Source organism: Gallinula chloropus (assembly GCF_964237585.1).
Source record: "Gallinula chloropus genome assembly, chromosome: 19".
Lineage (NCBI taxonomy): Eukaryota > Metazoa > Chordata > Aves > Gruiformes > Rallidae > Gallinula > Gallinula chloropus.
The window spans coordinates 4901245-4914378 of NC_140104.1; the positions used below are offsets into that span (position 1 = coordinate 4901245).

A 13134-nucleotide genomic window follows, 5' to 3' on the forward strand; every position below is an offset into this window, starting at 1 on the left:
CCTCTGCAGTAGTATAAACACTTGAAAACCTATCCCCGTACCTCGCAAACGCAGTTTACCTCAGCATGAGGGCTAGAATGGCAAAGAATGGCCAACCACCTATGGCACATCAAATGTCATTTTTGATTCAGAAAGCCTAATTGTAGTTATAACAGTCTTCAAAAGAAGCTGTCAGAGTAGAAGTCAGGTGACAGAAGAAAATTACAGGCTAGACAGCTGCTCACAAGAGAGGAAAACATTTCATTTCTTTTAAGAGTTCTAAAATACCAGAGGGGTGGAAATCAAAAGATCTACTACCTGCTCCGGTGCTGTGAACTGGCTGCTTTGGAGGAGCCAGCTACTTCCTCCTGGAAATCAGTGAAAGAGTCATCGAGTGAGCCAGACTTTGAAGCATCTTGGAACTCCTGGAAGTCGTCATCTTCTGGTTTTACTACCTGAATTACAAACAACGTATAAATTGCTATTCTGTTGGTTTTTCAAATTGCCATACAGCATGAAAGCAATTCAGAGGGGAAAAAAACAGCAAAAGATGGAGAAAAAGCTTTCAACATTAGCACACAAAAATCAGTATGCTGAGTGTTCCCACTTTGCCTGCGCCTCACCCAACTCAAAGCACACACAAGGTGTGTGGGATTTATCTAAAATCCCATTTTATGTGCATTACAAAATCCTAACTACAAGTAAAAGCCTCTCAATGCAATTAGTCTGTAACAGAGAACGCTTTCATACCTATTCTAATGCCACCAGAAAGAAATGCAAGAAATAAAAGCACATCCTCAGTGGTGTGACTTCACGTTTTCAGACATCACATGCTAGATCTCAGCTTCACTTATTGCTGTTTACTCAGAAGTCTGTTGTCACTAGGTAGCTGTGAAAGAGTTAGGTTAGATCTGCCAGGCAAGAAAAGCAGGCTAACCTGAGTGGAGCTGACCTGGCTGGGTGGGAAGGGTGGCAGGAACCCTCCCGAAGGCTGTGTTGCAGCTCCTCCCGCTGGTGCCGTCATGTTCATGCCCATGACGGGCGGCCCAATGTTCAGAGGCATGGAGACGGGTGGTGCAGAGGGCATCAGAGGCTGCTGGCTCACTGCAGCAGGCAGGGGCATTGGGAATCCAGTTAATGTAGGAACGGGGGCAGCTGGGAACTGGTTTAACACATCAGGACTCACTGCAGGTATTCCTCTCTGCAAAGGCAGAAAAGAAGAGACACCCATATACACACATACACGTCAGCAAAAAGGTGTGCTGCCTTCTCACCCCAGTTTGTATTACTGAAATCATGAGAGCAGGGTACTGGTGAGGCTCCAAGTGAGCCTTCCAAGCAAAACATGCCATCCAGAGCCTGTGTGACTCACATGCAACACCCTGACTGTTGGAGTTCCCCAGGGGACAATGACATGCCTGGGTGGGCAGAGGATAACAACAGGGTTCTCCTTTGGCTTTACAGAAGCCGACCTGCTCAGCACTGGCAAGCCAAGCTACGTTGAAACTGGTATATGCTACATTGTCTCTCTCACACACTTCAGCTTCCATCTTCACTGCTCAACAAACCCTCCCCTCTGTGTTCATACAGGATGGTATCTGGAAATAAATTGCTACAAGATGACACTATGCTGACAAAGAATGGAAGCCTAAAATTAACACACTACTCATGCACAAGAGCAGTAGCGAGTCAAGCTGGATACAGACTGAGGGATACAGGAGCCACGCAGCCTGAGGAGAGCAGATCTGTATACAACAGGAGAAAAACAGCCACTATTTTCTACCAGAAATGCATAGACAATGCATTTGGTAGCTATATCCAAACCCCATCTTCAACTGACACTACAGAAAGGAATAACTGAAATGTAAACACAGGGGATGAAATTACAATCCCATTAAAGTTACAAGGGGATTTCAAGACAAGTAGTATTTTACTACAGGCGTGGCACACCAGCCACTTGTGCCAACATGTAACCTACAGCAGATTAGCTAAGGGAACTGCCTTTTGGCTCTAGTCTCTAAAGTGTTAGTCATACCTGAGTTACTGCTATCATGGCCAAGACCGCGTAGAGCTCTTCTTTGGTGAGCTTCCCAGGGGTGGTACGGTTGGCTAAAGCCCATATCTGCCCAAGAGTCTCCCTGGGCAGCCCAGAGGACATCAGGATGGGATAGAGTTTAGCTGTATCTATTCCGGCAGGAGTCAAAGTGGTTTCTAAAATTTTCTTATACAACTCTGTGAAGAGGGAGTCAGGATTAGACAGTGACAACTGCTGCTTTCAAGCAAATTTAAAATTGTGTTTCTCTCTTGTCTCAAACTCAACGTGATGTCAAACTATTAACACTCAAAGCATAAGGTACGGCAAGAACATTCTGGCATTGGACTGTATTGTGATATTTCACCTAAATGCATCATTGGGTGGTCCTTACAGAACAGTGTTTCATATAAAAAGACAGCCAGCAATCTGTTTCAAAACCCATTTCTTTAATGACATTGCAGGATAATCAATATAAAAAGATAGTTATAATAGCTTTATGTATTTAAACCTCACTGAAATCAATATTTACTACAGCATTTCATTTTCTATTTACTGTGTTATTTGCATATGTAAGATAAATAGCCTTAAGAAATGAGCCTGCTTAATTACAAGACAGGCCAGAAATCAGACTACTCATGAAAGCAGTATTATCACCAACACAACCTCTACTAGGATAATCTGCTGTCATAACAAATTCTAGATTAAATGTTTAATGTGCTTGACTAAAATCCACACTTCTTCAAATGCAGATAAAGCTGCCATAAATACACAATGTATCAAAGATAGAGGATTCCCTTAATGACTGAAGAACTACGCTTCGATCGATAAGTGGTGACGCCAGCACACGTAGGCTCACAGCTTACACTGCCCACTTGGCTAAATGCCCACTTTCTTTTTTACCTGGGACCAAGCTGTCATTGTAAATCCAAGGAGGCATCATTTGCTGAATTGGGTCCTGTGAAGGAAATACTCCCACTCCTAGTGAATTCCATTCAGGAGGAAAAGGAAAGACAATTGTATTAGGAAATACACATTCAGAGTATAAGATCTTACTCACTAGATCACAGTTGGTCAGCATCTTTTAGCGTTTCAGGCAAAGGTTTAGGGTACAAATCACTGTGCTCAGAGGAAAAACAAGTACTGCAGGAATACGTATTTCAACACAGCCAGAATGATGTGGCAGTAACAGCAATAAGAGAAAATAATAATGAAATAAGGAGTGCCTCATTCACCTCCCTCTTCATTTCAAGTTGTAAGGAAGCTCCAGTCTTCTTGTCTCTCAAAATTCCATAACAGCAGATCTGTACCATACCAAATTTAGCCTTCCTATCAATAATATGCTATTAGGGTTCCTTGTGGAACAACCAAATTCATACCTGCCATAACAACCACACTGTTCCACCAGAACGTCCTTACCAGGGAAACCCAGAGCTGATCAGACTGAACCTCAGCAAGATCTTCTCACACTCACAAAAACTTACCCACTGCCCCATTGCTCCTCGACTTCAGATCCAGAACATATCACAGCCGCCTCCACTAACACAGGCTTTCATAACGCAATCTGCCACACTTTACTCCAAGCAAACTGCTTATTTCCTTCTCCACTGTGGGGACTCTTCCCCTCAGTCTCACAGTTTTATTTCCTATCTAGCTCTGAGCAGATTTTATGTTTATCTTTGATGGAGCTCTGAGAAAAAAACCCACCACACCAGGATAATTTCAGATCTCACTATTTTTCCCAGTGTCCTTGCATCTCATCTTCCACGCAGATTCTCTCCTGACTGCAGTCCAATGTCTAATCACCCCACAACTCCAAGCACATTTTAATATAAGCAATTCCTTCCATTTCATCAGCCAAGCAAAATAAATTTGCTATTTCCTCCAGTGTCATTATTCTTCAGCTTTAACCACTCTTCCATACACTTCTGCATCCTACCAACTCTCGCCTCTCACCCTTGACCCTCTGATAAAATAAATACCAAATAATGAGAGAAGTGGAAAGGAATTCTTGCCCATATTTCGTTGGTAGATAGGAGAGTTTGACTCAAAACTTGGAACACATCCAGGTGACTGAGGGCCTGCCACTTCTCAGCATTATCGCTTGACTACTTCAACTTCTGCTCCTCACAGCGTATTTCAGCTCAGCCTTCAAAGCACCCTTAACATCTGAAGCTCTCCATAATCACTTCCCGCTCCACCTTCATGCGTTGGCTGTATTTAAACTCACTCTGTCCCGTGGTCTTTAACGAGGGTAGTTTCCCATCTCTCCCCCAGCCCACTTTGTTTGGTTTTCTTTTTAAACCATGTATCAGATCATGTTGCATTTGTAGAAAACAAACGATTCAATTGACTGAACCAAAGCTAAATGAACAGCTCCTATTTCTCACAATATATTCTTTCAAGTTAAGCCACTTTTAGCAATTTACTGTGTATTATAAATCCTTGACTTATTAAAAATGTCCATTCAGACCATTTCATCCAATAATGTTTTTTTAAAATATATTGGATAAAAAAACACTTGAAAACAACATATCCAATGACTGATGAGAGGTACACATGTTTCTTAGAAGTACCATAACTTTTTATGAAAGAAATACCTGCTTGAGAAAGTGCCTGATTCCACTATCTACAGTCTGTGAGCTTTCTCCTCCTTCTCCATCTCCTTCCCACCCCCACCCCCCCCCCCAGTAAAGTGAGATTACACAAAGAACTCTATGTATTTTTATCATACTTGACTACAGCAGAGCCCGTGTTTCATGTAACCCTCAAGTCCACAACATGAGAACAGTAATCAAGACGCACCAGAGACCTTGCACCTATTTTGACTGGAATAAACCAAAACTGAACAGCCAGTGCTCAGCTTTAATAAAACCCAAAATGGAACTAAAGCTTGCTTGAAGTTTCACCTAGCCCAGCTACCAGAAATTTTGATCCCTAAAGCACAGAAAGTTGTAGACATAATGCATGCGAGCACAGCAAATTGTCTGGGAAACAAGTATTAACCAGCTAAGAGTTTTAACCTAACAAGCTTTTATCCCCTCAGAGTTAGAAGATGAAAATCCACCATGACATTGACCATCTTTATTAATAAAGTTTCCTTAAATAATTAAATTAAAATTCTTAGAGAGCACATCATTTTTTCCCCCCAAGAAAGAGGACAGAGTATTTTTAAAACAGGAGACCTGATTAAACAAACACGTTAAAAGTGATTACAGCAGCAAATTCATGTGGAAGAAGTTCAGAGGAAAATCACAGCAGTTATACTTTTAGCAAGGAGCAGGAGGCACTGACGTATTATTCAAGCAGGCGTTCAGAGCAAAATGATGCAGGATTGGCCTTAGAATTAGTGTACAGTGTTAGCGTTCAGGAAGCATCTTATTAGATTTAAATTCTGTCAAATGATTCATTTGCTCACCACGCTCTTCAACTGCTATGTTTTGTTCTGAAGCCTTGTGCACCTCTGCAGCAGTGGTACCACTTTCATGTCCACCTACAACATCCCAGTCACTGATGGCTAGACTGGGATGAACTTGGCTTGCAGCTGAGGCTTTGTGCCCAACTTCGGATGTTTTAAGTTTGGTTTGCTCTCGTTCAGATTCATTTGAGCCATTATCTAAGACTTTCTCCTCCAAGGAAGAGCCTGAATAAACAGCAGGAGGAATTATTTGCATTTTGTTATTAGCCACCCAGATCCAAGTCCACACTTCCAAAGGAAAAGCATTACTGGTACCACTGATGAGTAAAAGATAAGTACCCATCCCAGCTCAGAAGAACAGCAGCACCCTGTCCAAACACTTCTGAAGCCTATTTACTTACCGTGCATACACAACAAATTCAACAAAGAGCAACAAGTAGAAGGGATCCTTGAAACTCTTTTCTGTATTAGAATTACCATTGCATGATCACCTAGGCATCAGTAGCACAAGCATCCAACATCTACTTACATCTGCAGAATTCTTCATGTTAATCTCATCAACATCCACTTAGCCTCCACAAGAGGAAGCACACAAGTGCTCCACATTAGCATAACATTTTTATACCTCCATCTCAACCGTATCTTTTTCTACTCACACTTACAAAGGTGCTAGCACAGGAGAGTTAATTCACTTAAGATCAGCCATATGCATGTTTAATCTTTGGACCCACACATGACTTGCTTTTACAGAGTGGTTCTAAGGGAAGGAAGAAGGGGACTTAAATCCTCTCTCCCCATGGATCAGCAGGTTTCTACTTAATTATCTATATAGTATTCTTTCAGCCAGACTGAAAAAAAGCCCAACAAAATAAATAATGACTCCGTGTAGCTCTACAGAAGGTGACATGTAAGAAAAGATATTTTAGAGTTACCTGTTTTATGGATATTGGGTGAAGATGCAGAGGTAGGAAAATAAGGAACCTGCCCAGTTGTACCTTGCAGGATGGATAACACTGGAGCCTGGGCTGGAGGGGGAGGCTGGACCACAGCCTTTTCTGAAAGCAGTTGCCCAGCCTCCGTAGCAGAATGGAAAGGCTGAAAAGGCTGAGAGGTGGGTTGAGGCACCAGTTTGGGGATTTCAACGGGCCCTTGTATAAAGTCACTAAATTCTTCATCATCGAGAAAAGCAGAGTGGGAAACAGATACAGCAGAATGGGATGATGTGGGATGATCTGTAAAATGGAATGAACACACAATGCAAAGTGATGAGGAAAAAGGTTCACAGGTGAAGGGTGGTGAGTACTGGGTATGTAAACACAGCAAATGGGTGAGAGGAGGCAGCGGTGGGTGCACTGTTGGACAGAGATGTGTAGTTGTTATTGTCAGCATAACACACACATAAGGTAAAACCGAGCAGCCGCTTCCATCTGTGCATCTTCTTCCCCAGATTTTTATGATGTGGAAACTTTGATTGAAACTTGATTCTTAGCACCAGCTATGGAAGTATTCTATTTATCAGACTGGGTCAAAACAAATCAAGAATTAATATTTCAAACTGGACATAACAGGGATGCACATGGGGTGGGGGGACACCCTCCCTCAAAAGGAATGTTTTATCCTCAAAAGCTCAACATTATACCATGAGATATTTCAGAAACGTGTAGTCCTGGAGACAATCTGCTGTTTGATTCCTTGCACAGTTACACATTTTCACTGGATGGGCAAATGGACAGATGATAAAAAATTGTCAGGAACCACCTGGAACTTCAAAATTATCAAAGAGCAAACCCAGAGTACAGATAAAGATTTTACACAGGATAAAGCTTCACTAGAAAGGCTTCCCTTCAGGATAGATACAAACCAAACTATACTACAACCCTTAGTAGCAATTGTTACAAATGTAGCAATTACTGAGAATCCAGAAGGCTTCAGGTTGACCATACCCACAATAGTCAACAGCACACAAGCAAGCCGTACACTACATCATTACACAATGTTTTGATCATTCTTAGCACTTTTACAGCACTCCTGTTTCAAAAGCACTCTGCAAAACATTAAGTAATGCTTTGCCTAGAAAAGAACTCACACATTATCAATTTCCAGGATATTTCACATTAAGCTTTCTTTTAAAGATTTCAAGTCTTCTAATAAAAACAAGTATCTAATATTTCACCCTCACAACCTGCCCAAGCTGCTCAAGTGACACTTTATTCCATAAGACAGTTGATTGCTTACTTTGTGTTACCAAATAAAAATGTGTCTTGGAATTTGTTCCCCCTGCTGAAGATTGAAAAAATTAAGTTTAATTTTCAATTGGAAGATGAGAAAAAAGGACAAACCTGGCTTTTTTGGATGCGATGCTGGTGTTGGGTGCATTTTAGCATCTCTAGAAAAACCATCTAAATTTCCTTTAATGGCTTCCAAAGCATCATCCCTGCTTTTTTCACCTGTCTGAAACACCACAGAACACATTTGGAAAAAGAAAATAATCACAGAACAGCTCAGTTTTCTTTCAATATCCCCACTTTTCCAGTATAGAAATTTGCAATGGCTGCTGTTAGATTAAATCCTTCTTTCTCCAGCTTCCCAAAGTGTATCAACAATAATTTAGAAAGCAATTATTTTGCAGACTCCACCATAATAGTGTTTCTCAGCCTTTAGCCATAGCTTTATGCACAGGAACAATACACAAACCTGACTCAGCTATTTGTATTCCCGCTCACTGCAAGTGTCCAAAGTTTTGGACAAAGTTAACAAACAAGGAACCAAACATTTTCTATTCTAGAAACTCAATCTGTTCCCAAATGTTACACACCAGGTTGGTTTATTTTTCAAAAGCTGATTTCATTCTCAACACCAGACTTTGTTTACATTACACCACGAGTTTGTAAAGGACTGACTATTCCAGATGCGTTTCAAGATGAAATCTGATGGCTCATGTAAATTCCCCATGTACTTGCTTGTTGAAGGAGCCCATCCTAATAAAAGCCATTAAAAAAAAACAAACTCTGAAGAAAGAAACACCTTGCTTACTGCTTAGGACATACCTTCGGTTTCACACTGCTTAGGAGCCTCAGCTTTTGTTTCTGCTCTTCAAACTGGCGCCGTTTTCTTTCTTCTTCTAAGAATTTCTGCTGGTGTTCAAACCTCTTCCTGGAGCAAAATGATTAAAAAAAACAACTTGAGAATACTTTTTTTCATGACAACAGAATCAGAATCATTTAGGTTAGAAAAGACCTTTAAGACCAGGTAATGTTCCTGTCCAGCTTCTGCTTGATTTTTCCATTTCTCACCTCAAATTCAGATGACTTGGCGCACATGTTTCTGCTTCTCCTCAGAGCTGTACGACAGCCACTACTAACTTCCAGAGTTGGAATGATCTCAGCAATATTCTGCAGCCCTTAGTGGGCTACTTTTTCTAGAGAAACTATCTTTATTACGTGGACTGCCCCTCCAGTCTACATCTTCCCCTTAAAAAGAATTTCCCAAGGATCAGTAAAGCCTCACTTACTGTTGCTCCTCCGCAAACTGCTTCTGCATGTCGGGGGTGTACTGTGGTGCTGCTGGGCGCATTCCCAAGAAAGAAGCCTGGCCCATGTAAGGCATTCCAGTTGCTGGCATCGGCCCTAGGGGCATCCCACCCTACAACAAAATCATACAACACCAAGATTATTTCTTTCCCCACTTTCAAAGGGCCAAACCGCTGGCACTTACACCCTGCTGAACTGCACCCCGGGCAGATCTTGTCCAACCCAGAGCATGAAGAACCAGTGGGTGAGAAGTGTCTGAGCAGACCAGGTGCACAGAACCAAGCGGTGTCTGTGCAGTAGATGGCACTCTTCCCTCTCAGTAATGAGTTATGGTTCTTGAAGGATTTTTAGGAGACAGGACAGTCTTTTGGTTAAACACAAAAATCAAGACCACAGATCCATGCAACATACCTCAAGAGCAGGAACATTACAGGTGTCCTACATGCGGTTTTACTACCAGGCTTTGGGGTTTTCATTTCCTATTCTAAGTCGTTGAATGGTATTTCTAAATTCCATGCTAGGGGTGCACACTCCTAACAAACAACAGCCACTGGCAAAGCACAAATATAACTTATCCAGGGGACTGAGGGAGGGGACAGCATGTGACCATAGCCAAGAGGAGACCAATCTGGATAAATTTTATCTGTATCCAAAGCATTTGCCAAAAAATATAGTCTGGGACAGTTAGAGCAGCAAAACTTGTTTAACACAGGAGGGGCCAGAAAACAATTTGCTTTTCTTACAATTTATTTTTTATTTGGGATCAGAACACGTAAGAAGAGAGCAAAAGGTGTTGATTATTTTTAGCCCAGCTCTCATAAAAACATTGTCCTACTATAAATTGTACAAAATTAACATAAAACTCTCCAGGTGGGAGTGGGAAGGGAAGGGAGTGTAAGGAGAAGGCAAGGCATGATACATTTGATTTGGCTACAAACACCATGCCAAAACATTAAATTTCAGCAAAGCACAAATTTGTACATAAGCACATATGGTGCTAAACAGAAAACAAAAGATGAAGAGAGAAAATAAGATGTTAGCCACTCATATTTCATTCTTATTCCTCAATTAGCAACAGCAGAGCTAAAGACAAAGTTACTTTAAGCAAGAAAAAGAATGAAACTTGGGAAGTAGGACAAATAGGAAAAGCAGTCACGTGAGAACTCAGAGCACATTCCTCACTCCCTAGAACCAGGTATTTCAAAAGAGTTTATGAATTGCCACCTACACTCAGGAAACTTAATTCTATTAACTCCAGCATCCGAGTTACAAAGGGATAAAACAATTCAGTGAATTGGTCATGACCAATCAGATTGTGTACACAGTCACTTCTTATCAGCTTATAAAGGGCTCATTTAAAATGCTACACAATATGTCACCTTCAGGGTAAGTACATAAAACCAGAGCAAAAGAAGAAGAAAAAGAAAAAGAAAAAGAAATTCCAAAGATGGCAAGGGTATGTTGTGGGAGGTTTGAATGATGGTTGCTTAACAATTCAGTACTATTACTAACCACACTTTGTAGTAGGTGGCATGTGGTAGCTTTTCAGCATCATGCTGATGCTTTTGTTTCCCTTCCTGCTCAGAGACCATGCTTCTCTTACCTCACTTCAGTGTCAGAACACGTACAATGAAATCAAAGTTCAAATTCTGACCTCTGAGATATAACATCCAAGTTACTTTAAACATTACCCATACTGTCCCTGCATGACACCCTCACTTCCCTCCACAGCTGTGAGCGGCACACACCAAACTCCCCCACCGTCCCTATCCAGATGCCAACAAAACTTGGAGAATTCATTCAATTATCAGAAATATCTTCAAAAAGAATACCACAAAGTACAATGTCCCACTACACTTGTGCCCACACTTCAATTCCTAGCCCAGATCCACCCTCTTACACCCACTGCAGTTGCAAAAGGACCGTGGCATCAGCTGTCCCGTTCCAGACAAGCCCGAGGCATCTCCTTTCAGTCCACATTTCACTGCCACACACCTGCATGGCCATGGCTCCAGGAGGCATCTGAGAACCGTAATTCATCCCCATCATGCCTGGCATATTGGACTGCATGACAGGAACCATTGGAAATCCTTGCTGCTGCATAGGAATCATCCCTGCAATGAAACATCAAACAGAGTGTGTTTTCAGTGAGTGTTACAGGTTTTACCCTTTGCTTTATTTTTTTAATAAATAAAAACAACCTAAACCAGCAAAGGAAAGAAAAAACTCTCAGTCTTGCTGGACCTTTTAAAAGGTAAGAAAGCTGCAGGCAGCCACGGAATCTCCTTAGATACTGGACAGCCTAAGGGAAGAAACATGATGAGCTAATGAATTCCCCCACCATCCTAAGGGTCCTCTGTGGGCTTCCTTTACAGTTTTTGAAAGGGTCGTTTCCACTTAATGAGATTTAATTAAAGAGGTTGACTGGTGCTGATAATTGACCATTTCTCTTGAAAGAGGAAACTTCCAAACTAGCAGCTTTAGAAAATACATTTTGGGAAATAAAGTCAGCATTTCACAACACAACTTCACACTGTGACCTGGCTGGATAACTCGCTTGCAGGTTAATTAGCTCACTACATATATTAGAATGGTTACAGCATTTGAAGCCAAACTTCAACAAGATTGGACAAATAAGTTGGAACTTATTAATTTATTGAATAAAGCCAAGTGAATTATGCTTCAGTATTTCTACACCTCACATTTTGCTGTCTTGGGAGACACACACTAACACGTATTTGTTACCAGCACACCATGAGGTAATTATAACTGCACAAAACTGAACAGCACACACAAAAGTACTCCAGGAGGGATGCAACACCCTCAGGAATAATCTGTAAACCAAATCCTGAGACTTTTATTAAAAAAAATATCCATTCTCCCTGCAATTTCTCTCTGTATTTTCCATTGAACAAACAGGAATGAGAACAAAGGTAATTTAAGGCTGAGGCTCCCCCATTGTATTAATACTTTCCACACAGGTTTTGACTCCCCTCCCAGGGTCTTGCTGTGCTTTGTAAATATTTACCAGGTCTTGCAACACCCACACAATATGGGTACACACAGCTGGCAGATGAAGCATGAAGAGGTTAAATACCACGCTCAAAATAACACAAAAATCCTAAAGGCAAATTCAGGTTAGAATCTGTGATACAGTTTTCCTAGATCTTTAATCTAGCATTCTGGTAACACTGCTTCTGCAACTCTGCAGAGAAAGTTTTATAAATGGAGTTGCAAGAGTCAGCTCACCAGTATTGGATTCAAAGGGAATAAGAGCTACAGAGTTCAATTAATGATCATGCTTCTGAGCATCAGTGCAGAACTATTTTAAGTTGTTTAATGGGTCTAAACAAAATAAAGAACTTAGTGCTCAAAACGTTAAGGTCATACATACCTTGAGGGGGACCTAAACCACCTGCGACAGGAAACATGAAGCTGCAGGAGGAGAAAAGAGCAAGTGAAAGCCTATACTTTGAGTGCAAATATCAATGAATGAAAACGTTTCCTCAGCTTGCACGTCAGCAGCACCACTCAAAGCCTCCCTCCTCCTACTCAGCACGTTCATCCTGTGTGTCTCAAAGAACCCAACCCCGCCACAGGGAAAAGACCACCCCTCCCAGAGACCCCTCCAAAGCACTGGAGAGTCCCACCAGCACCAGCAGCACTGTCACAGCCTGCAAAGCTAGGAAGAAATAGATCCTATCCTCCACAGCAGCACTAAAACAGCTTTGACTCATCAAAATCACCCACAAGAGAGTTTCGGCACCTACGCAGGTTGGGAGCAGGTCAGTTTGTTAGTGTAGGCAAGGCCTTCAAGCACCGCAGAATGAGTAAGCATCTCCTTCTTTTTGGAAGTATCTGATTCAGCAAGACCTTTAACTGCACCAGGCAATAGTTCTCAGCTGCTTAGTAACAACTTTCTGCAGAAAAACAAACTATCCCATGAAACCCCAGCACTCCCCTGTACCTTCAAACACTGAGTGTCACAAAATAATGGTTTCTGTTCTTTCAGTTACATCCAGTTACAATGAAAAATAGCACCCTGGAAAATGCATTCATTCAAGTATCCAGGGCCAAATGCACCTGGAGGAAGGGCTGTTACAATTCCAACTGAAATCATGATGGAAATTACTAGCCTTCACTTTCCAACAGAAGCATGTGCTGTGCTGCCAAGC

At 41.6% G+C, this 13134-nt stretch overlaps 1 protein-coding gene across 5 annotated transcripts in view; it reads right to left on the bottom strand.

Moving 5' to 3' along the window:
* The window catches only part of SYNRG (synergin gamma), a gene marked incomplete at both ends in the record, with an annotated part of 38907 nt that overhangs the window by 22249 nt on the left and 3524 nt on the right, over positions 1-13134 (bottom strand). For 3 of the 5 annotated variants that reach the window (XM_084272857.1, XM_084272856.1, XM_084272855.1), the window contains 9 exons: positions 298-434; positions 932-1180; positions 2015-2211; positions 2915-2992; positions 7769-7880; positions 8477-8582; positions 8941-9071; positions 10955-11073; positions 12354-12394. In XM_084272857.1, coding sequence (XP_084128983.1) covers positions 298-434; positions 932-1180; positions 2015-2211; positions 2915-2992; positions 7769-7880; positions 8477-8582; positions 8941-9071; positions 10955-11073; positions 12354-12394 — 1170 coding nt within the window. Of the gene's footprint in view, positions 1-297; positions 435-931; positions 1181-2014; positions 2212-2914; positions 2993-5429; positions 5655-6361; positions 6662-7768; positions 7881-8476; positions 8583-8940; positions 9072-10954; positions 11074-12353; positions 12395-13134 lie in introns of all 5 variants that reach the window. The other 2 variants (XM_084272854.1, XM_084272858.1) reach the window with 2 other exon arrangements.